The 25,103-nt window shown below is 39.9% G+C and overlaps 1 protein-coding gene across 7 annotated transcripts in view; it reads left to right on the top strand.

The window, feature by feature from the left end:
- The first annotated feature begins 3,069 nt into the window (after positions 1 to 3,069).
- The window catches only part of PKNOX1 (PBX/knotted 1 homeobox 1), a 44,748-nt gene continuing 22,714 nt past the window's right edge, over positions 3,070 to 25,103 (top strand). Inside the window, exons 1-7 of one of the 7 annotated variants that reach the window (XM_009929951.2) lie at positions 3,744 to 7,108; positions 8,836 to 8,890; positions 10,931 to 11,007; positions 14,705 to 14,787; positions 19,467 to 19,568; positions 22,271 to 22,398; positions 23,536 to 23,707. In XM_009929951.2, coding sequence (XP_009928253.1) covers positions 19,518 to 19,568; positions 22,271 to 22,398; positions 23,536 to 23,707 — 351 coding nt within the window. In that variant the 5' untranslated portion in view covers positions 3,744 to 7,108; positions 8,836 to 8,890; positions 10,931 to 11,007; positions 14,705 to 14,787; positions 19,467 to 19,517. Of the gene's footprint in view, positions 3,214 to 3,743; positions 11,008 to 11,042; positions 13,760 to 14,704; positions 14,788 to 19,466; positions 19,569 to 22,270; positions 22,399 to 23,535; positions 23,708 to 25,103 lie in introns of those variants that run through there. The other 6 variants (XM_009929952.2, XM_069785041.1, XM_009929950.2 and 3 more) reach the window with 6 other exon arrangements.

The following is a 25,103-nucleotide window of genomic DNA, read 5'->3' as shown; positions in this document are numbered from 1 at the left end:
CCCGGAGTCATTTCAGCTGTGATATTTTAAAAATTAAGCTTAGCTTTCGAGCCTGCAGAAGCTGTATCAGAGAGAACTGAAGATAAAATGAAAAGCAAGGACCTCTTGACAGTGATTGGGAAGAGTGCATTCAGTGAGTTTAGAGATGGGCAGCTGGAAGGCACGAGTTACATCAGGTGTGATTTTTAGGTTACTTTCTTATGGGAACAAGTTTTACATGGTCATGTCATGAGGTATACAGTCATGTCATACACGTATATTTGGGGGTGTATCCATGTCGTTTAATGCTATTTGAGCCTCGCGACTTACTCCAGATAGGATTAAAGCTGTGAGAATAATTTAGTTCCTGTACCTTTCATGCCAATAAGTTGTGGCATAGGGAAGATGTATCATGTACTCCCTGAATGATGGAAAGTCTGCAGTGGGAGCTTTTAGGCAACAGCATCCACTGACTAAAGAGAGACATTATGTACATGACAACTTTGGAAGAGATTTCAGTTAAAGCTTGCACCTTAGACCCTAAAGTTAGCAAACCACGAGGCACAAACGTGTGGGGAACCAGGCTTTCTTAATTCTGGTGCTTGGGGAGTCACCTGCTTTAAGATCGAGGGAGTTAGAACATTTATTGGTGTCATGAAAAGTGTAAGAGGCTGAGGAGAGTAAAGGATGGAGTAACCTTAATTACAAAGGAGACCAAGAGATGGGATTACTGGGGTGAGGGGAAGACAGCAGATGAGGGATTTCTACACCTGTCATGTGTGAGGGGGCAGCTGGGGAAGAGAAAGTGGCAGGCAGGAAGGGAAGGAAAAGCAAAGAGAAGCAGGAGGAGAAAGCAAAATTCAAGTTGAGAAAGGCATCAAGAAAGGCTTTGAAGATCACTGGGAGAAGAGATTAAACAGAAACTAAATTGGTTTGAATTTAATCTGTACTTTCTCAGAAGAAATCGGTGAACTCCTATCCGAAGAAGTGCAGGCAAGGCAGAAGGAGAACAAAGGGTTTGCAGAGAGAATCAAATTTGAAGAAGAGGCAAGTCTGGGCATGGGAACCAGTTAATTTTAAGCACTGTTTAGTGAATGTGTCACTAATGAATGTGTCAGGGATAATGAGAGATGAAACTTGTGGTAGAAGAAGCCAGCCTGGCCACAGGAACTCTATTAGAGGAGGTTTTACACAGTGCAAGAGCAGAAATAGAGAAAGAGGCTCTTGTAAGACAAACTAAGAGTTGTATTTCTTTTTAAATCTTGTTTATATACGTCATTCACATGAACTTTGAGACCAACCCGATTCACACATCTGAGCGCTCTGGATTAGCATAGTTCATTTTCCTTCCCACTCTCTCTGCTAGGCGTGCAAGTAATTTCTCAGTTCACAAGCCCAACGTCCATGTGGTTCGGACTGCATGGGGAAAAAATGGCTGGAAAATGAACTCCTGTAAAGACTCCAGACAGTCTAGTGAGAGGATGAAATGACTGTTTTGTTAGTGGACAAATGGTGGCAGTGTGCACAGAGTGACTAGATTCCTGAAGGCCGAGAGCAACTGTGTTGGCTGAGCAGGGTCTCGACACAGCAGTTATGCTTGGAGGACCGAAGGTAGACCTGGCTTGCAGGAACATTTAAGTAGCTGTTTCTATTGCGAGACTATTAGCCACATCTTCTATAAGTGGCCTGGCCCGGGAAAGTGCTATATAAAACAAACTAGGCAGCTTAGTACTGTTAAACCAAGAGGAAGAGTGGCATGGACCTTGAAAAAATGTAGGGCATTCCCAGTTTACTGGGGCACAGGATAACTGAGTAGATTCCCAGCTGCTGTTCTGCAGAGGGGCTACAAAACCTGAAACTAAACCTGCTTTGGTTTTGAGCTGAGCTTCCTAAGATGAGATTTGCTCTGTACATATCAGCTTCTCCCCCCCCCCCCCCGATAACCTTTGCCCTCAAAGAGAGAGAGACGATGATCTTTCAGATGTCTTAAGAATGAGGAGCAGGGTAGAGATCACAGATCATGTCGGTGACCGGATCAAAAGGTGTACATTCAAGCCCTTTTGCACAGCAGAGAATCTACAAGAAACTTTTTAGATATCCCAACTGCAAAATGGCTAAGCCACAAGTCATGCATCTGTCCGAAACCACATTTCCTTCCCCGATTCTCCTGCTCCTTAACAGTTTTGGGAAACAGCACATATTTAACAGTGGTAAAACATGAGGGAAGAGCTGCGATAGTGCTGTTTTCTTCCAAGCGGAGAAAGAAAGCAGAGTTTCAGTAAAAGACAGCCATCTGTACCCAGCACCCTTATTTCGCGGTACCTCGGGGCGGGATCCTGAGGTTCTGGGGATATGCTGGTTGCAGTGCAGGGTCTGCCCTCACTCAGAGCCTGCAGTGAGGCCGGGGTTTGGAGGAAGAGGGGAGCAGGTTTGGGGGAGGAAGGGTCACAGCACGGCAAAGGATCTGCCGAGCAGTTTCACCACACAGAGGGTGGAGGAGAAGTTCTCCTCCGAGTTTCTGGGACAAAGGCCTGTACAGCCTTCGGGGACTGGACAGACTTCCAGACTCGGGGTTTCTCCGCCCGAAGCGGCTCCCGCCACCCTCCCCGGGGGGCACCCGACAAGGCGGGGTGAGGCGCAGCCCCCAGGGACCCCCACCAGGCCCTCAGCCAGGGGGGCCCACAGCCCCAGCCCTGAAGCAGCGAGGCGGCCCCCGGGAGAGCAGCGGGCGCCAGGCTGAGGAGAAGCGGCGGGAAGCCGGCGGTGGCGGACCCCCGCCTCACGGCTGCCGCCCTCTCCCCGCGTGGCGGAGCCACTTGGTATCTCCCTCCTCCCCCCCGACCCTAAGGAGGTGGTTTCACCTCCACCCCCCCCCCCCCCGCCTTTCTCCCACCCGGGGGAGAGGCGTGGCCGGGCCCGCTCGGGATTCCCCGCCCGCTTCGTCCATATTCATGAGCGCGAGCCGGGAGGTGCCGCCGTAGGGAGGTGGCGCGCGGTCGCCCCGCCCCGCCGCTGTGGCGGCGGGGCGGGGCGACCGCGCGCCACCTCCCTACGCCGGCGCGCGCCCCGCCCCCCGCGGTGAATATTGATGAGGCGTGATACGCGGCGTGGTGTCGTCTCGGGCGGCGCGGCCGGCGATTGGCCGGGTGCGTGTGTGCGCGGTGACGCGTGTCGCGGCGGTGCGGGTCCCGATTGCTGCAGCCGCTTGTCAGTGTGACGAAGATTGGCACCCAGGTAAGCGCTGTCACTCAAACCCGCTCCCAGCCAGCCAGCCAGCCATCCATCACGGCGCGCCCGCCGCCGCCACCGCCGGCCGGGCCCAGGCGTACCACCAGACCGGGGGGGGTGGTTGGGGAAGGAGCGGAGGAGGGGGGGGGGGGGCGAGCCCGCCACGCGGAACAGCGGGGAGGGGGCACCCGCACTCCGCAACTCACCCAGAGGGGGGTTAGGGGCGGTGGCGGGCAGGCGCGGGGAGGGGAGTGGGGCGGGGGGGGGAGGAGGAGGAAGAGGAGGAGGAGGAGGGGGGGGGAGCGAGGAAAATTCTGGAACGGCCGCCGTGTAACCGTTGTCTCTTGTGGGCGCGCGCCGGCGGGGGCGCGCCGGCGCCGCGCTCGCGCGCGGGGAGGTGGTGGGGCGGGGGGGGGAGAGAGGAGAAGGAGACGGGGCGAGAGGGAGCGCGGGCCGACGATCGGCGCCGCGCGGAGGGGACGCGGCGGCCGGGGCGGGGGGGGGGGGAGGAGGAGGAGGAGGGGGCGACGGGAGGGGGGAGGCGACGTGATACTTAAAGGGCCAGCGCCGTGTTGGCAGGAGTTCCTTGGGGGGGGGGGGGGGGGCGGGTAGGGGCTCTCCGGGGTCCCTCTCGCCCCCGCCTCCCCTCGCTGCCGTGCCAGGCCCCGTCGACCCAACCCAGCCCGGCGAGCCCTCGCTTGTGGCGGGGATCAAACCGCCGCGGCAGCTGCCGCCCCTCCACACCTGCCCCGGCCCGGCCGGGTGCGGCCCCGGGGGGAGGAAGGGGTCTGCCGGCGGCAGTTGGCCGCTGCGGCCGCGGGCGGGCCCCGGGGGGTGCCGGGGCGGGGGGGGGGGGGGTGGCGGTGGTGACCCCCAGACCCGGCCCTGATGCCGCTTCGGTGGCGGCGCGCTGCGGCGGAGCCCGGTCCGGCCCCCGGGAGAGCGGGGTCTGGCGCGTCTGTGGCTGTGCTTCCCCCCCCCGCCGCCTCCCCTCTTATTCATAGAAAGCAGATTGTGTTAGCGGCTGGCACTTGGGGCAGTGTGCGCAGCTCTGGCGTGAGGTGGTTTCTTCCTTTTTTCTTTTTTTTTTTTTATATTTTTGATGTGACCTCATTGTCTCTTGCCTCGGTTACGAGCAGAGGCTTCTTGACACCTAGACCGAGGCTTCCTGAGTGTTTACACAGCCGCAATTAGGAGCTGAAACTTGACTTGCCCAGAGGCCCTGCTTATGATGTGTGTAAACAATAATAAATCAAGTGCTGGTTTTATCCTGAAATATTGCCTCAATTAGCCACATGTCTCGGGTCTCCGTGGAGCAGTCGATAGTTTTCCCTCATTCCCACAACGCCAGCTGTATGGCCCAGAGTTCATCGGTTAACAATATAAGTAGTTGATGCATCTGTGTGACACTTCTCTCTATAGCTTATCACAGTCCTTTTTTTTTTTTTTTTTTAGGATTTCTTAATTATTTTCTCATATCCTAAATGGGAACATATAATGTAATTTAGAGTTGCAGTCACGGTATTATTTTTTTTTTTTTAAATCTGTGGTGGCAGTTTGTGATGCCTTTTTGTCAGTTACATCTAAGTAAATGACTAGCATGGTTTTGGGAGGGAGAATGAGACTCTAGATCTGGTATGATACCCTTATAAGTGAATTTTTATGCCATGCAATAAATTTCTTTTTTTTTTTTTTTTTTTTTTAATTGTCACATGCGGTTAAGAGCTGTCCAGGCAAGATTCATTTCTGTCCTTGCCCCTATTTGGAATATGATGTGTGCATTCCATTAAACAGATCACAGGAATAGGGAGCGCGGACAATATGTTCTGGTCTGTGGATGCTGGAAAACATTTGAGCCAGCATCCTATGGAGGATAACAGGAGGGTGTAGACCATTTTCAGTGTATGCTAAATATCTCATCTAATTGTTTTTTTAAAAAAGCTAAAGAATTCTTGGTCGTTACAAAAACATGCACATATAGTTAGTTCATAATACTGCATATAATTTTATTCTAGAGCATGCTCTGTGCAAAGTTTCACCAGTGTAGATTGTTTGATTAGGGGAATTGTAACAACTATAGCTTAAGAAATTTATGCACCTTGCTATTCTCCGTACTGTGAATACACTTACAGATTGCTCTCTTTCCTCTGTGGGATATAAACTGGTTATGGTCTGGCTGTGCTATGGGGTTATATCCCTCTGGTTATATACATATGTAGTTAAAGTGATATAGGTTCTGCAGCTGGGTAAGCGCTGAAGTGTTGTTTAAGAATGAGTCCTGGTTAGTCCCTGTTAGCTGCATGTACAAATTTTATGGATTACGCTGAACCAGGAAACAAATTGTTGTGCTTGTATCAGAAATCCTTTTATGTATTTCCAGCTCTTGTCATTGCTAGAGTACCAAGCAACAGCAAATGCATTTTGAGTGCATTTTCTAAATAGCTCTGTAAAATAAAATTGCAGAGTTATCCTTTTCTGAGTCTGTGTGTAGCCATATATAATCATTACATTTAAGTTTGCAAAAACTTGTGAGGAATAAAACCCCAAACATTTCACATTTATTCAGTCTGAAGAAACAGTTTCACACTTCTTGGTCTGTCATTGTTTTTAATCTATCCAAAGTAAGTAATTCTAATTTTTTTTTTATGTGTGTTCTGTCTTCAGTTTTATGAGGTGCATAGTATATTTTTACTGTTGACTGTTACCACTTTACTTATTTCCTTGTCAACTTATGGTTAAAGTATCCACAGGAAAACCTCAGTGTAGGTTTCACTGTGTTTTCTTAACGTAAGCTTCAGTTAAGTGGTGAAAGGCATAGCACCATTTACTTCATTCCCATGGTAAAGATAGGTAGCTTAGAGGCCATTGCACTGCACTGAGACCTTGAAGACTGATCATTCTCATTGGTCTCCTGAGTGATTTTGGGGCATGCATTTATTTTATCTGTGCCTGTGTATCCTTCTCTACATAAATTGAATACTAATACCTGTCTCATGTCTGAAGTGGGTCTTGTTATCGTGTAGCTAAAGTGCTTTGCTGGACTGGAATTTATCTTGTTAACCATTTCCTATGTGCTAATAGGAAAACTGAGAATTCTTCGAATCTTGTGTATGATGTTGTTACACTTGATTGGGGTTTTATTTTGTATTTGGAAATTTCACTTTGGTATGTAAAAAGTTAGTCTAATATTAAATAACTTACAGCCTTGATTTGTACTCTTTCTTAACCTAGATACAATTTTTAAGATTCAGTTTATCTTTTGAAGATAAAAACATTTAAAAACTAAGTCCTTGCAGTGTTCCATTAGTGCAACTGAAAAGAGTTTAGAATGAATGAAATATACGTGTTTGTTCTAAATACTTCAGTCTTATAAAATGGATATATCTTCTAGAAAAGCTGTACTTTCTTTTTCAAAATTTTGCTTTTTGACTGTATTTTTCTCATACCTTTCCCTGTACTGTAAATGCAGTGCTGTAATAAACTCATAATAATTCTGATTGCTACCACAGCAAGTTTAGAAGTGTTTAGGAGCAATTAAATTTCCTGGAAAAGAATAACTATTTTGCTGTCATTAAGCCCTGTACTAACGGTGAAAGGTGAATGATCCACAGAACCACTGCTGTGATAGTGGAACTGCTTGTTCTAATGGCTGTGCTAATGTCCTGAATGAAGAGAGATGTAGTCCAAATTGTATTTCAGAATATTATGTAGTGGTCTGGGAGCCAAATGTTACCTTTGCAAAACTGGCACACATGTGATGAAAGCTTACAATAAAGCAGATTAATATTTTTATTTTGGTGTAAGTAAGACTGAAATTTTTTTTTTCTGTGAAATTTAAAATTCCACAAATGTTACTTCTCTCTTGCAGCAGCTGGTTGCTTCAGTCTCACTTGTTAAAAGGGTATGTAGGTTTATAAATGATAAGTCTCTGCGGGGGCTGGGGGGTGATATTTTACCACAGCTCAATGCTGTACAAAATGTAAGACAACTTATTGCTCTTCTAAGCAAGAGGATTCCAAGAGCAAGGAAAAAAGCTGCTGATAGAGTTCTTTCCTTTGCTTACTTGGTGCCAGATGTTACCAAAGTATTTTACCGAGACTGTTATAGCTCTCCCCAAGATAATTGAATGCTGAAGTATTCATGTTTGTTAGCAGGTTCTTCACTTTGTTTAATAAGACTGTTTCATGTTGTAACTGTGGAACACGGGTGTCATCAAATGGAACTAGCGTATAAAATAATGACACCAAGAATCTGGAAATGCCAATCTTTGTTATTAATGGAATACTGGCATGTTTTTATGAAGGTGGTAAAGGGCAGTAACTTGGCTCCCCTGCCAGCAGCATGAGGATACCAAGTTGTGTATGTTACTGAAGGACAAAGAGGAAGTCAGCGTTAGAAGTGGAAATAAAACTTAAGTCTCTTTGTCGTCACATGCTTGCTTATCATCCTTCATATGAACATGCTTGTTTGTTTTTAATATAGCATCTACTCCTGGCCATGATGTTCTCATTTTTTCTCTACATATGTCTATAAAAGAGGTATTTGCTGTTAAACAGATGGCCGTTTAAGTACTTAGACAGTCAAAAGATCATTTTTGAAAATGGGAGCTAACTGACTGTGATAAGCATGTACTGTCCCTTAGCCTGCTGTACCTGTGGGTCTGTAACTGTAATCTTCTGCAGCTGACAGTACATTCAGGCCAAAAAAGTAGAATATGGTAGCCTACTGCTGGTGTACTAAGAGGGATCCATTTTTTTTTAAACCACCAAATTCCAATTTATATTTTATTTGGGAGCTTTTGGGATTGCCTTGTGTTTTTTCTTGAGGACAGAGGAAGTTAGGAAATGTGGCTATACTTGACATCCTGCTTAGCTTTTTTCAAATTACATAGCAAACAAAACAAAGGGGAAAGGATATTATAATACTTATTACTAAAAACTGAAGTCTTAGTCTTTTATATTCAAAGGAAACAGAGGTGGTTATAAAACAGAAACTGGAGCTTTATACGTGTTTAACATGCCTAGAGAATAGGGGAAAGAAAATGTATGTGCTGTCTTATATTTTTGTAACTAAAGAACTTACACTTCCAGGTCAGTCTGTGATCACTGAATTTATATGTGTTCTAGCCCATTTTTGTGTGTTCTAGGCCATGACAGTAGCAATGCCAGGAGTAAAGTTACCTGGTTAACTTTTTTTTTATTTTGAGGTGGTGTTTTCAGTAGCTTGCTTCTTAGTCATACTGGAAGTTGCCATGATAAATATGTTTGAGCAGGGTTATTCCGGAAACTTTAAGCTAAAATGACATAGCATTTTGAAAATTACTTTAAGAGAAAGTAAAGATGTTAATTTAAAGGGGGGAGTGGGGGAATGCTTGTTTGCTTTATTTAAGAGCATATCAACACTTGTGTTCTGGAATTTAGCATTGCAGAGGAGAGAGGGGAAGAGAGCGTAAGCATTCACATGGAGCATATGGCTGTTCCTCGAGAAACTTCAACAAATCATAAGCTCTTGAAAAACTGGTTCGCACATGTTACTCAGCAAATATTTATTAACTAAATGATCTGAATATTCCATGTAACACAAGTATCTTCCTGTCTGTTGGTCCTTGCATGTCACCTGACTGTGCAGTCATCATCTGGACCAAGTAGTTATGCATGATGCATCCCACAGCAGTAGGTGATGGGTAAGTTTAATCCTAAATAGTCTTTCTTTATCTGTGCTTCTCCGCCAACCCCAGAATGCTTAGGCAGCAGTTGTACTCGTGGAGGGATGAAGACTGGTGTTTGGGGAGAGGTGGGGAACAGAGATTGAAGCTTGGTGAAAATGCAGTAGGCCCTGAAACCTGAAAAGGATGGCACTAGCAAAATGACAAATGGTCAGAAGTGGGGGGAACGAGAGAGGGCAAGAGGTGAGAAAGAGGACAAGCTGTATGTTGGTGTGGAAGGAACAATGGGGAAGGGTAGTACGAGGCTGAAGAGCGGAAAGAACGTGGATAGAAAAGTAAGGGAGCATGAAGAAGGTTGGCAGCAGGAACAGAAGAGGCTAGAACACAGCACATCTTCCTTGCAAAACCTAGTTGACCTGATTGCTTCTGTTTCACTATTACTAAAGAGTTGTGGACAAAGTGGAGCAGGAAAGGAATAATTTTTATCTAATCACCATTTTGAAAATAAAATAACAGTTCATTTTAGGGCCTAAACTTAGTAGCAAAACAAAGTTGTTCATGTTTGACCAAATGTTAGAGTCAAAAGAGGGAAGATTCTGAGAAAGTTACTGACCAGTTGGAACTGGATTTGACAGAGGGTTGCAGGACCAGGATTTTGTGTCACTTTAGTTTATTCAGCTAGTCTGAGTTAATGCTTGGTTCATTGACAGGCTCGTTATTTCTGAAATCATAAAGGACATAAAAATGAAATAATTGACAGTGGAACATCTTAATCTTGATGAAGTGTTTAAATGCCAAAAATGTGTAGAGGGGATTTTCTTCTGCATTCAACGTCTTCAGTCCATTTTAAATGCAGTTATTAGTTAAATAAAACTTCTTCATCCTTTAACTGTGCATTAGGAATTCAGTCTTTCATAGAAAGAATCATTAGAAATTTCTATGGTTTTATAATAAAAATGTTGGAAAACTTACATATGCTTACATAAACTGCTTGCTAACATTGTAAAGTATTAAACAGCAATAAAAGCATAGTGAGATTGGTAGTTATTCTGTGTCTTCTTTATGAAACCGCAAAGTATAAACACAAAACAAGATTAATTTGAGTCATAGTTTATTGGGTGCTGATACAAATCATGATTAAAATGGGATTTCCCGTTGCTTTGGTTTAATTCGCCTGGAAGGATATGATAAAATGAGCGTTTCCAGAAGTAAGAGATTCACTCACACTTGTGTGGATATTCCAAAGGCTTCAGTGGCAAGGGAGTGGAATTGTGTCTAGCACATATGCAAACCTGTTGTTTATCCATGTAGGGAATGCTGGGGAAATGTGGAGGGTGGAGTTCTCTTTCTTTCTTTCTTTTTTTTTTTTAAATTACATCGTGTTTGAAAAAGTAATGAAATATCATTAAGTAGGAAAGTTGTACCAGAATGAGGTCCAGCTGTGGAATTGCTGATACATGTTCCCTGGTGTGTGAGGGGGTTTTGGTAGTCTTTCTAATGCAGTCCTCTTACCACGATAGCAGCAAGGCAGATAGTGTAGTATCTTCTTGATTTTGGGTCTAAAATGTTATGATAACAGCACATTGGTTAAATAGTGAGGAGCAAAAAATAATTCTCTGCCCTGTGACAGGTAGATAATGTGTGAGGATTCATGATGTGTATGCTAGGATTCACAAGCAAGAACTGTAAAAAGTCCTTCAGTTTGCAGTGTTACGAATACAGAAAAATACCCCAAACCCTAAAGGAATCTTCATTTACTATGTGAATATTTGGGATGGATGAGGGAGTGATGGGAAATATTTTTGCTCCCTCGTACCCTAATCCCTTGGAACTCTTGGAGCAATTAAAGAAGGGGGGTTTCCTTTCCTGCAAGTTTTGTTTCCCTTTTACCAAAATTTCTGTTTAGTCCCCTTAATTCTTTACTATTACTTTATGGAGCTAATAAAGCAGGGTCAAATTACAGTGTGAAATAGGTAGGCGAAACTGAGATGCTGCCAGAAGTTTCTTGAATTTAAGAATCTTTTTAATAGTTAGAAGAATGAGGTTTTCATTTTGCAGGAGGTAGGAGAGCAGCCTGAGGATTTCCTTCTGCAATGCCAAGAGCTACCTGGAGGCAGGATACCTAGCATGCTGAGGTGACATTATTTTATGACTAGATTGGATAGGATTTCTCATCTTTATCTTCCTTGTTGTTAAGATGTGCTGTGGTAAATGAGCGATTACATGAACCATGAATGTGAACCATGGTTATGAATGCTTCCCAAGAAATATGCTGGTGTAAAGGCAAAGGTCATATGCAGAGTTAAGGAGCTGAAATTCTTCAAGAGACCCAGGTGCCCTTAATTCTGCTTTTGTTGTTGTGCCTTGAGAAATTTATATTATCTTATGCATCCTTAATATCGGTTTTATCAGTTACTGCATATGTAATTTTAGCTTGTAAAGTGGCACATTTTTTATAATACTTTTTTTCATATTTGGTACCTGCAAATGGAAGAATTTCCAGAATTCCTTTAAAATTCTGAAAGCAGAGTTTACACAGAGTGAATTGGTAAATGAATGCAAATCTTTCTGTGAGATGGTTTGTTGTTTGTCATGCTCTGTGACATTGTGTGGTGATGCTTCGAAGATAGTCTGTGATATAAATACTTTGTATAGCTTGTTAAGTTCTGAAATGGGATGATATGAAAGGAGGATGCTATGAAGGATTAATGGGACAACAAAGCAGTATATATAGTGTTGAAGAGGTCTTGCTGAATAAAGTCAGTGTTACGTAGTATATATGCTTAAAATCCTACAGGCAAAGAAAGGTTGGTAATAGCTTGTAGTGTAGCTTGTATTTCTGAAGAAACATAAGTTTAGTGATGGGTTTTAATTTATTGTTAACTTTCAGTTTCTTAAAGTATAACGTGCATTCAGTTTTTTAATGTAATCTCATATTCATCAAGATTAATATATAAATAACTTTATTGCACCAACAAACAATAAAAGGGAAAAAAGTGACACAAAGTAAATCTCATTTTACTGCAGCTGAAAATTGGTTTTGTGGCTTTTTAGGCCTTGTCTCCCAGGGAAATTGACAGCATAGCTATTGTGTAATAACTGTTTAACTGTATCTGTGTAGTGCAACTCCCTGAGGCTGGTATTATATTCCTGAACAGGAACATCATCTTCCTAAAAGTATAATATTCTAAATAATGACTATACTTTGTAAGTACATAAGATAGAGGAAATGGAAGCCACCTTGCTGCTGAATAAGGAGTACATTCTCATTGAGCACAGCTTTAATAAACTTGTATGCATCAACTTCATATTTACTTGCTTGTCTTAATTTTACTGAATGTCTCTTCGTAGGCAGGTTGTTGGAAATAGATAACCACTGCAGCAAAGGTAGAATGAATCCCTGATGGCATGTTGTCATACATACTCTGCATGTATACTCTATGTTATTATTTGCATCTATAAAAATACAAATGTGTCTTGATCTTAATGTCTGCTAATATTTGTATATGTGAATGTATGCACAGGTCTTTGTTTCTTACTAGCTGACATGCAAAATGAGAGAATGACTCAAAAGAGGGTTCTACGCTTGAATGCACAAGGTCATATTTTACTTTGTAGTGAAAACTCCAATCGTGATACGCTTTTTAAGAGACAAACCAAGTTGCCCTTGGTTTTTGTTTCATAGTTAAATATCTTCTTTGTTATTATAACATGACTTTAAAGCTTGTCTGCAGAGGAATAAAAGGAAAAAACAAATAAGCAGTAGTGGTTCCGAGTTCAGGCTCCACAGAGCCTTGGTGTTGTCTCCATGTTCTTGTCCCCACTGAGATATACAGGAGGACATAACGTGCAAACTTGGATCTCTCTTTGTTTTCTTGTCTGGTATGTTCTAGGGTAGACTCTAGTCTTACTTGCTGCCAAGTGTCTCTTGGAAGAAGGCAATATGACTGCAATGTCCTCTGGCTCCTCAGTGAAACCTTTTCCTCTGCAGCATCTTTCACCTGGGCATGCATTTCTTCAGTACCTCTTTCTTTCTGCCCTTGATATCTCATACACTGTCTAGAAACTTGCCTATTTGCACAGTTTCAGCTGAAGGCTTTGCAGGCAAGGCTTCTTCATACATGAAATATTTTTGACTGACCAGATCTGGCAGCAGTGGTCCTTTGTTGCAGTTGTTTCTGAATGAAGGGAGCAGGTTTTTCAGATTTGCAATGGTGAAGTAGTCCTTCTTTATGTCTGAGCAGAGACAAAGAATAGATAATCCCAATTTATTTGGCAGTGACCTCCATTCAGAAGATACTATGAATAGTGAGAAGTCATCTATTTGAAAATAGCCTAAGAAGTTGAGGTAGGTGAAAATGAGTACCAAAATTATAGAAGATAAATAGCATGCGAAGAAGGGGATAAAAGGGTACACTGTCTTCTCAGAATTAAGAAGTTGCAAAAATGAGAGAAGCCGATTCTTTGGGGACATAGGTCTTTGGCGGTTTAAGAGAAAGTGGTAAGAACTTTTTTTGTGTCATCTGCCCCTTGAGGCTTCAAGACCTCAGTTTGGTCAGTATCAGTTTGGACTGAAACTCCTTCTGGCTTAGTATTTCACCTCTAACCAATGGCTGAAGCTTATACTGTCTTACAACTCCTGTGTATCTTCCCTGCTCTTTTAGAGCTAGGTTTCATGAACTGGCAATGGCGTCTATATTGAGTGTCCCTTAGCATTTTGTTTTTATGTGAACTTGTCTGAAAAACATTACTTGTACACTACACATGGATAAATTTTGGTTCTCAAATGCAAATACCAACTTCATCTTGCTTTCAAAAATGTTGGAGATACTTTCATTACAGTTCTTACGCAGTTGGTAAATATGGGAACGCAGGAACGTTGACTAGGTGAGAAACAGAGATAATCTGATTCAAGATCTCAGCTGTGTGTTTTGGCCATCATATCATTTCAGATGGCCTTCGTGCAACATTAGTGTCTGGAACTTCCCCTGAGATAGTTTTGCAGGCTTTTTTATAATGCTTTTGAGCAGTTGTGTTTTCTAAATACATTTTCACAATCTTTGCTACTTTTCTTTCACAATCACTACTGCTTTTTAAAAGTAGCTTTAATATATCAAACAGGTGCTATTAAATTAAATATAATTAAAGTAATTTTAAGTGGTAATATTTTGAAAGCTTTTTAAAGTTGCTGAATAATCCTGTAGCAGAACCTGTCTTCGCAGAACATGTGATCCTAACAATGGCTCACACCCATTCCTATAGTCTGTTAGTTTTTATCATGTAGTAGATTACTTGATCATAGCCATCATTAGAATATATTCCATGGTAAAATCAAAGCATGATTACGAAGGAGATTTAAATTTAAAAAAAAAAGGCTTTCACCTTTCTTGGTTTCATGCTTAATTTTTACAACACTGTTGAGTTATTCCTCTTTGCATTTTGTAGTTGTATTTTGGGAATGTGTCTCGTCTAATCTAAGCAGACAGACATGAGCCAGAGAGTAAAATATGAAGGATGAACAGCAAGCAAGTTAGCAGTCCAAATGTAGCCTTCTGTTAGAGGTATCAGCAAAGACAAAGATAAATATGGAGAATGAATGGGATAAGATGAGGGAAAGTTCAAATAATAGCATGGGATAGTGAGTGCGATTAGAGATTATTAAAAATGCAAAAAAACCCTTTGCAAAACATGCAACAACAAAAAATCCTGTCAGTTTATTTAAACTTAGGGAGGGAACCACATCATAAGCAAAATACTTTCTGAGACTGAATATGATTAAAGAAAATATGTTCTATGTTGTTGTCTCCTGAATATTTCTCTGTTGATTTTTAGGTTTCTGTCCTCTACGTTGTACATTAGTGGGATCACTCCGCTGGAACAAGATAATGTTATCTTCAGTCCATTGAAGGAAAGGGGTGAGCAGCTTTCTCGCGGCCAATATTTTATCTCCTTTAGAAAGCAGCGTGCCCTGGAAGCAAATATCACTGTATTTTGATGAAAAGTGAAGGCAGTTCTAGATGCTTTTCGTATGTCAAACAGGCTTGCTGTTTTGATTTTTGTTTCTTTTTAACTTTGTGAATGTAAGAATCTATGTTATAGAGCAAGTGCCAGGCCTAAAGTTAAATAAGAATGAACAAATAGCCATGCCGAATCTGCCAGTTGTCCATGAAGGACTTCAAAGAAATGTGTATAGGGGAAAATTAGAAGGAACGATTACTTGTTAGCAAGTCTGTTGGGTAGTTTCTTCACAACCCTAAGAAGGTTAGTGGTTAGTTTATACCCTGAAGCATAACTATTTATATCTCTTACAAACATCTGTTGTAGCTTGTATATGTTAAAAATGATATTACTGAACTCCAACAGCTTACTTGCACCTTATGTTAACGTTACTGGGTGGTCCCTTTGCTCTTAATTATGAAGGAGTAGAGCAAGTGAGGAGTGATGTATGTTAAGTGATCACTTTGTGTACATGTTTCAGCTCACCTATAATCTCTTCTCTTAGATACTCCTTAACTTGCACAAAGAATCCACATTTCTAATTATGATCACCCCTCTTAATTTAGCTTCCTTTCTACTCTCTGTTTTACTTTCATGCTTATTTTTATTAAAGGCTTGATTTTTTTTTTTTCCTTCTGCTTTGTTTTGCAGAACATAATGCTTTTACAAATTCCCTTTTGCCACAGGTATCAATGGAGTTTCTGATTGCAGTTCATGCATCAGCTTCCAGTTTACATGACCTTAAACGTTTCCTTGGGTTTTCCTCACAATTTACTTTCAAAATAAATAGAATGAGAGTTAATTCTGTTCTGCATGAAGAAGACTAGCTGACTTTCTCAGCCTCGGGTTGTTTTTGTTATTTGTAACTCTTTGAATGTAACATCAATGCACAGTTTTCCTTCTACTCTCGATTTCTTTAACAAAGAATAATTGGCGTTTTTAACGTTAAGCTGTCTAGAAGTCATATGTTCTTAGGCTTACTTCAGATACCTTAGTCCATATAGTATTGGGTATAGCTGTTCTGGTTAAAGATGGTCCTGCTGTGAGTTGATAATCGCCACACATGAGCCAGAAATTACCACACTAATAGGTCAGCCAAGAGCAGGGGTTGTATGAGTGCACAGCAATATGCTTCAGACAAAGTCAGCTGGTTTACATCATAGCCACCTTTAACAGTGGGTTGAACTAGCCTAACTGACTTTATGTAAAAAGGATCAGAATCATTCACATGTTCTGTGAGCTCAGTGGTAGAGCTGTGGAAGTAATTAGCTCTGGCAGGGTGGCAGTGATAAACATCTGGGAGCGATACCAGCTTCATCTACCACCGTTGTTTGCAGAATGAACATCTGCTTAGGCTGTGTATCTGCTAACTAGAACTGGATGTTGTATCCTAAATTAGGTTATAAAAGCCAAATGTGTAAATACCTTTTCAGTTATTTTTCTTAAAGTTTAACATAGTTTGCTTCTTACCACTACTGGGTAATGAGATGTTTCTCTTTAGTGAACCAAAGTAATTCCTCAGTTAATTGCCTCAATTTAAGTATGTGATTAGCTCAATTTGTTCTTCTTGATTTGCAGTAGTTGTCTTCACTAAATCTCATCAGTTGCTATCTTGCCTAATAGCTTAATCTTCTTCTACTGTAATTATAAGTCAGAGGGGAAGCTCTTATGAGAAATGAAGGATATACCCATGCAGTATTCTTTCTAGCCATTCCCCTGGGAGAGAATAGGGCAAAAGTCCTTCTTGATGAAATAATCTATGGATCTAGCTCAAAGCTGTGCACCTCTTTCTTCCTTTGTGTGGCCTGAGGGATTTCCAGATGTGGAATGTGTTCTTCCTTATGGAAAACTGGAAGGAAGGGTTGGTCCAGGTTGTCTGATTATCCAGAAATTCTTGCCATGTCCTATTGTCTTCACCCATTTACATGTGTTATCTTTGTTGCTTCCCTCTCCATGTTGTTCTTTGTGTCACTAATATGATCTCACATCCTTGCTAACTCTTAAGACATTCTTCCTTTTCTGTGACTTTTACATCTTATTTCCTCACTTCTGACAAAGAACTTCATCTTTCTTCCACAGCCAAACAATTTCTTTAACAGCGTTTTGTGAGGAACTTCTTCAGCTTCTAAAACCGTCATGAAATAGTGTTTACTCTTTCTTTGTTGATCTGTTCAACTGTTCTACTTCTATTTTGAGGGTAGTCTGGTCTGAAATGAAATGTGCACCTTTTGAGAAGGAAGAAAACCAGCATTTTGTATGTGCCTGTTCACTCTATACAGAAAGACATTAATGCCCTGGTTGTAAGCTACCATTTTTGAAAGAAAACGAATGTTTAAACACAGGGCAAATGCTTACAGGGCTGATGTTTTAGAATGTGTCCCCTTAAAGTATTTTGAAAAATATCTCACTTTGCTATTCTGGCAAATGCCAGTTTAATTTTAACATTAAATGATTCATAACTATAAAAAAAAAATTAAAAATCTGAAGTACTTCTATCAGTGAATGCATTTATGTCATTCCCGGTTTTTTAATTATTATTTTGGTGGAGAAATCAGAAATGGTTTTGGAGTTTCAAAGGAAGAGATACTGATATCCTATAAAGACGGATAGACAAACTCAGACCAGAAAATACTTTCATTAAACCTATTAGAAAAACTCTAAAGGCAGTCTTTACTCTTTTTCCTCTGTAGATTGTATTCATAAGAAAAATGTACTTCAGCATAGGAGTTCCCAAACTGTAGGATACCTTTTAGCTAGTATTCCACAAGCTTCTTAAGATGATATGTGCGTGTTGTCTACAGGTAGACACTTGTTCAGCTCCATAAGCACATGACCCAATGCCAGAACCAAGATCTGCTCTTGTTTGCTCATATTTGTGGTTCCCAAGATCCTTTTGTGTGTGTAAAATGGCATAGACTACCAGAGAGTAACAGCTCCATTTAAGCATGAGTGAGTGGAAGTCAATAACCCAGCTTGTAAAGGAAGTCGTGCTTACGTCATCCCAGTGAACTTCTCTGGTCTTTAAAGCTGTTTAAGAAAAAAAAAAAAAAGGAAAAAAGAAAAAAGAAATTGCAGTAATGCTTAGGAATCACACTTTGAGTAGAACTTGATGCAAAGTAAGGCTTGAGGTTTGTCCTCAGGAGTTAGGTTTGTCTCTGTGCCTGAAACTGTTAACTAAACGAAGAAGGGAATCTTGAAATTTGTCCTCTGTTTCCTAAATGAAACATTTACTTGAGACTATTATAATTTGTAGGGGAAGATATCCAGAAATGTAAAAATTGCTTTTCAAAATGGTCATATACTGTAGTAGTATGCAATGGCAAAGGAAAGATTTAAAAATAATTGAAATATTTGTAGCGATTGAACACATTACAAAGAAAAAAGGTTTTGTTTCAGATCTTAAACTGATGAAAATTCTGAAACTTGGTTCTTCAGTACTGACATAAGTGGAAGAGAGCAGAAAACCTGGAATTAATACCTGGATGTAATCTCTTTCAAGACATGAGCTCTGTCTTCTTTTCTAATACGAATTTTTTTTTATAGTAGTTAAACATTAGAACTCCTACTTGTCAAGGAAAATTGAGTTCTATGGTAATAGTTAACGGTAATAGCTTAATGAATTATGTGATTTCAGTTGTAGTGGCTGCTAATCTGACAAGAAAATGAAATGTAAATTGGTAATTTGATGGATAAACTCTTATCTGGTGGTGGTGCTATGCTAACTTTTTTTTTAATTACTAGATGTCTAACTTTAATTAAAAAAAAAAAAATGTTTACCTTATCTGGGCACCAAACTCCAGCTAATGCTTGGAGGGAATAACATACATAAATTTACTTGTGTTATAAATCCTATTAATAAAATGAGTATTTCCCAAAGTATCAAATGTCTATGAAAATGTGACTTCTGAATTCCTAGGTCACTTTTGAAACTGTATAATGACACAGGCCTAATTGTTTAAAAGTTGTTAGATACTGTTCCATTCTTTGTTGAGCCTTAAATGACTTGGCTGGTAGATTCCTGATGTTGGAAGTGATTTGAGACTTTGTTTTCTAAAAGTAATTTCAGGCCCTACTTTAGAATATGGATTCATACTCATAAATAAATAGGGTATTCCTTAACACTTCCTACATTTGGTTTGTTGGTTGTAGACTATTATTATTTCAGTTACAGTAATGCTCAATGTCTTGTTAGCCTTTTCAAAACACAGAAACATAAACCTTTGCTCATTTCTAGATTTTATGTGTTACCTTAGAATGTTAGTTAAGTAGTGCAAAAATAAATGCTATGTTTACTTGAAGTTTGTGAATGTAAAAGAACCTCAGCTTCTTATTAAAAATCTTACATTAAAATATAAAATGATACAGTGAACTTCTTGCTGATGAAACATGTTGCATTTTCCAACATGACTTTTTTTTTTCCCCTTGAGAAAATGCACGTAACTATCATAGTCAATAAACTTGAAACTCGCTGATTTGGGGGGGGAGGTGTGCGTAAATCTTTTTTTTTTCTTTTTTTTTTTTTTTCTTCTTCACCTTTTAGAACTGGATTCTAAGTGGTCACTATTGTAATGGACTTTTTTTTTTCTCCCTCCCCAAGAATATTTGTTCATACTTATGATGATTTGACATAACTAATGTTTTATTAACCATGATGGCAACACAGACATTAAGTATAGACAACTATCAAGATGGACAACAGGTAGGTGTGTTTTTCTTTCTCTGTGAACTCTATACAGTTAGCAAGAGAAAAAAGGTAGTGACTTTTTCCTTAATGCCTGCTTTGGCATTGTTTGTAACACAAGATTTTTAAAGTGATAAGCTGCTATTCTTTAATACTTGGATACTTATTAAAGGCTTAGCTAATCTTTGCATGACTTTGCTTAACTTATGGAAGAATGGTTAGGTAAGGGGTTTTCTTCTGAATCTGTTCTAGATGATTTGTGTGCTGTGATGTTCCTATTTTTAGGAAAGTCAAATGGGCATCTGTAATATTTTGAGTACATTATGCTTTAGTGTTCTTACATGTCTGCAGTTACAATGGCTAGATGATGTTTACGCAGTCATAGACTTGTTGGTCTTGAGCAAGTGAAGGATAAATTTAGTTATCTAGAATTATATGCTACTTTGACTACATTTAAGTTGATGCAATTATGCTGCAGGCTGAAAACTGGTAAAATACTGGAATTAATTTTAATGAGCTTATTGATTAGAATTGCTAATTAGAAAGCTGGTCAGTGGGCTTCCAGTTTCTTACATCTGTTAACAAACAACTAGAATAATGAAACATACTCAGATATGTCTGGTCATGATGTTTCTTTTTTGTACAACAGGCTGTATATTGCAACAATTTGAATTGCTAAATTAAAATACTGTTAACTGGACACAAGTCATGCCATGGCCTGTACTCTGAAGACCCATTTTTACATTACTATGTGTCAGCCCTAAGCAGAAAATACAAGTATTTCTGTCAGCAGATGGCAACAGTGGCGAACAGTCAGAGGAAAACCAGCAACTTTACCCATCTCTTATAAAAATATGTTTATCTGAATGCAATCTGGGATTATTGATTTGTTGTTGTTGTTTGCTTCTTTTATTGCAGTTCTAATTTCTCTCTCCTCTCGCCTACCTTGCATCTTTTACTTTATTCCCCCAGTAAATACATGCCATCCTGTGATACCTCAATGAAAGTAATATTTGTTTTTGTAAAGAATGGATTGGGAGAGAGCATTTTCTTCCTATTTGTTTTGTATTTTAAGCTCTCAGTGACCAAGATAGACAGGTAATTTGGGTGCCTGCTGCTTTTGTAGTTTGGAAATGGCCCACAGAAAATAGCCTGCAGGTTTAAATGAGCTATTTCCTCCTTCTAGTGAGGTAGACCCCTAACTGAACATGCTTTCTCCCTTCAAACTTTGCAGATGTGTGGCTCAACATTTATAATCATTTGTATGAGTCATCCCCTTTTATTTTGCTCCTCCTTCTTGTCATTAGCCAAGAAATTAGTCCATTAGTTGCATCTTCTTTGCAAGCATTCTGGTTTAAAAATCATCTGTGCTTGCTGAGGAAGCTTTTTGCCAGGCAGGCTGCTCTGTTGGGTAGGATATGCTGGCATTTTCTCAATTTCTGATTTTGCTAGGAGGTGGCTTGGCCCTGACAGGTAATAAAGCACAAACCTTTCGGTTCTCCCAGACTTCTTGTTGGAAATAATATAAATTCCGTTTGCTTATGTTGTGTGGAAATAGATTAAATTCTGTCGGTCGGGTTCTCTCATAGTTTCTGGGGGCCAGCCCTCCTCTCAGAGGGTTTCTGTGATTGATGTGATACATACATCTCATGGGAAAAGAGGGCGAAGGATTGCATTCTGTATGCTTCCTTTCTGCAGGTGTCAATTCTGTATGCCTGGTCATATCTAGAGCAGTGTCTGTCCTCTACTCGAGATAAAACTTGGTAGGGTTAACTTAGAAAAAGTTTGCAGTGATTTGTTGTCTCTGTACAGGGGTTCCCACTGCTCAAAGGGGAGAAAACCTAGGAGTTTAGGTTGTGTGTGGAAACTGTGACTTTTAGAGGTCAGGTTCCTTTAAGACCTTTTAATCTGAAAGATATTTAGCTGGAGGTGATGGGAAAACCACTTTCAACACCTTCAAAGCACCTCAAAGGCATGAGGAGGCTCTAGTGCAATTTAGGAGGTGCTCAGTAGAAACTGTGGCTCTGTGTTGTTTTTCCAGTGGTGGCAGACTGTGTAACTGTGTGTTAAATGGATTTGTAGAAGCAGTTACTGCTGTTTTCTCCAGTAGCTTGATATTCCTAAAATAATTTATTACAATATATAAATTTGAGTGGCAAAGGTCAGGGGAGGTTATGCTCCTGATAACTGAAAGATTGGAGGGACACAGAATATTTCAGTTCATCGTAAGAAAGTGTGCATTTTAATGGACGAGAAAAACTTCAGGATCTCTTTTCTTCAGTATCTTGATATAATGTACAGTAAGAAATAAAAAAGAACACTTAAGAGTAGAAACTTTGCTTTCTGTTGTTTTCGTCCTAAAGGCTTTTTATGTAGACATCCCCATAAATTTTTTTAAGCAAAAAAAATTTTATTTTTTGCTAGCCTATTCCAAAAATAACCACTTCAGAGACAAAATGCTTTAACAGTTTACTAATATCCGTCATTCCCATTTTAAAGCTGAGTGTGGAAACTTGGAAGTGACCTTTATACTACCCATCAAAAAGTGTCAAGGATTAAAAGGGGGGTTTTGTTACTGCTGTGGCTTTTTGTGTAACTGCCAAGTCATACCAACCTTCTGGCAATTTAGTAGCCCTTTGCATTGCTATTTCCTTAGAAAACAGCACACTTATTTTACGTCAAGCATACAGATTTACTTATAACTTACTCTTTTTCTACAGATGCAAGTAGTAACAGAGTTAAAAACTGAACAAGATCCCAACTGCTCTGAAACTGATGCAGAAGGGGTGAGTCCTGCCCCTGTAGAATCTCAAACTCCAATGGATGCAGACAAGCAGGCCATTTACAGGTAGTAATGGACTCGTGTTCTGTCTTCTGAAGGGTAAAGAATAGAGGATTATTTTTTTTTATTATTAATAATAAGTAGCTTAAAATCAGTTGATCTCTTGGCTAATCATCCCAGTAGTCTCCAGGGAAAGAATGAGATCAAATTAGCTTCACTGTCAGTCTTCAGCCAAGAAAAAAAACTTCCCTTTATTGTGGGATTCTTAAATTTCAGCATGGTTTTAAAGCATATGCTAAAGGTGGCTGCCTTTAAAGCACAAGCTAAATTTAGCAAGCTACTCAGGCTGTTGAACTATGGTCACTATTTCTTATACTGTAGTTTTTATCTTTAATGTGAGATTTTATTTTTGTTGTAATTAGGTCGATCTTTATTCCGTTCTCTTCAGGGATAACAATCTATTGCCCAGTAATTAGCTCAAACTGGATTAAATGTTGATGTATAAACACACTAATTTTGAGATTTTTCGAGTGTTAAGTGCTGTGCTAAGCAGTGTGCTCAGTTTTGATGAGGTTAAGTGTTCTTTCACTTTAAGTGCTTTATAAAGACATAATTATTACCAGTTTGCATGTAAAAAAAAAAAATACAAACCAAAAACCTGAAGCAGAAAGATGTATCTACTCATTTACAGACTTGTGCTAACAAAACCATCTTCTGCTCTGAACATAATTTCATAGGAGGCCTCTGAGTACAGCCTGGATACTATTCTCAGTTCTGTAAAGTTATTTCTGATGTATAAGTAAGGCCCACATTGAAGAATAAATGAATTTCATCAGACTTTATTTCATAACTTAAATCTGCATTCATACTATTTGTAAATCCTAATCCTCATTTCTAATGCACTGTATTGATGTATCTCTTGCCACTCAGTTACAGTGAATTAAGCTGTAATTAGCTTTTTAGCTTGTGATTGTTCTCTTTATTTAAATACACATATTTTACTGCTTTACTTGCCTCTAGAGTGTGTGGTAAATCAAAATGAAAAAAACCCAAACTTTCATCATGTTTTGCTAGTCAGTAGTGTTATGCTCAGTCTCTTCCAAAACTTGGCTTTCTGTTTCTTACATGAGCTAGATGACTTACTTTTCAGTGGTGTACACATGAGTGAAAATACCTATTCATGTATTTTAACTTTCATTCTAGGCACCCACTATTTCCCTTGTTAGCACTATTATTTGAAAAATGTGAACAATCTACACAAGGCTCAGAAGGTACAACTTCTGCTAGTTTTGATGTAGATATTGAAAATTTTGTAAGGAAGCAGGAGAAAGAAGGAAAACCCTTTTTCTGTGAAGATCCAGAAACTGATAATTTGGTAAGTATAAGCTGTTTCTTTTATTTCTGAAACAATCATCACATTTGCCTCTTAATTTCTGATCTCAGCTGGTGTTTACAGTTTCTCCTTACATTTTTCTTCCTACGAGAGATTCTTTATTACGTTAACGCTGAGAAACTTTTTAAAAAAATTTCTTCTCACCCCTTTTTTTCCCTCTTACCTGTAAACTTACATTAGGCTCTTCACAGTTGTTTCCCATTCTAAACTGGCTGAGATCAGTGTATTGGAGATGAACGGAAACATATGCTTGCTATAGCCAGGTTGACTCTGCAAATCAACTTCAGTGTGTTGAGTGTATAACATATATTTTTCAAAAATATGTGATCAATGTAAATTTTTTCCAACTGTGTTTTTTAGTCAGGGTTAATGTGGGAGAAGAGCTGTTACAAAATGAGCTTAGAAACTCTTTAATGTATATGTATTTTTTCTTACGTGTCATTGTCTCCTTTAGGCTTTCTGAAAATCTTTCCTGTGATGAAGCTGTGATTTCCCCAGTCCCTTAGTCTCCCTCTTGAACCACATCTCTAGAGAACACCTCTCTTGGCATGCTAGTTTCTAAACTGTCTACCTGCCTTCGTCTCTTTAGAGTCATGTTGCAACTAGATTTTGTCATATTCAAGAGTGTTAGAATTATAGAGGTCAAGTGTTTCAGTTTTGAAAACCTGTTCCTCTAAGGGGGCTGTAAAACAAGTATTCATCCTTGATCGTAACTCACAGGAGAAAAGGCTACTTAAAATATGGACGTTCAAAAACAAAATTAAATTGATGGGAGGTTGTAAACAACAGAAATGGTGATGTTTTAAGGCTGATATCTGGAGAGATTTATGTGGGCAGGCTAAGACAATGTACCTTAAACAAAACCGAGACGTAAGCAAGGAATAAATCTGAGATGCTGTTTAAAATTGGCCGGCGTGTTGCAGTGAACAGCATGTTAGGAGGGGCACATGTAGCAAAAAAAGGGGTCAATTTTGGCTGCTTTTGCAAGCAGTCTAAATAGTAATTTGGCATAACTTGATTTCTTTCCAAGCACTTTATGACCAATCATTAGTGTACTTAAGTTCTGGGAAGATAGTATTTAAATAGTGTCATAGAAAATAAAGCTACCAGAGTCTCTATAATTAGACCAGCGTGAGAGTAAAGAAGGCAGAAGACAGTATGTTCTAGAGTGAGGCAAGCTTTTACAGCTCTAGCTAGAGACATAAAAAGTTACCTTCTCAGCTACTTGTTATACCTTTTAACTGTACGTTACAGTGCCCAGGATTGAAATATCTTAATACATTGCGTCAGTGATCTTAGTCTAAATATAAAGTCACCTTAGATTAAATCTTCTTCAAGGATGGATCAAGTTAACACAATTCACTCTGCACTAATCCAC

The sequence above is a fragment of the Haliaeetus albicilla genome, chromosome 6 (assembly GCF_947461875.1).
Source record: "Haliaeetus albicilla chromosome 6, bHalAlb1.1, whole genome shotgun sequence".
Taxonomy (NCBI): domain Eukaryota; kingdom Metazoa; phylum Chordata; class Aves; order Accipitriformes; family Accipitridae; genus Haliaeetus; species Haliaeetus albicilla.
Note: the sequence above shows the minus strand (reverse complement) of the source record. Positions and strands in the feature narration are given on the sequence as shown.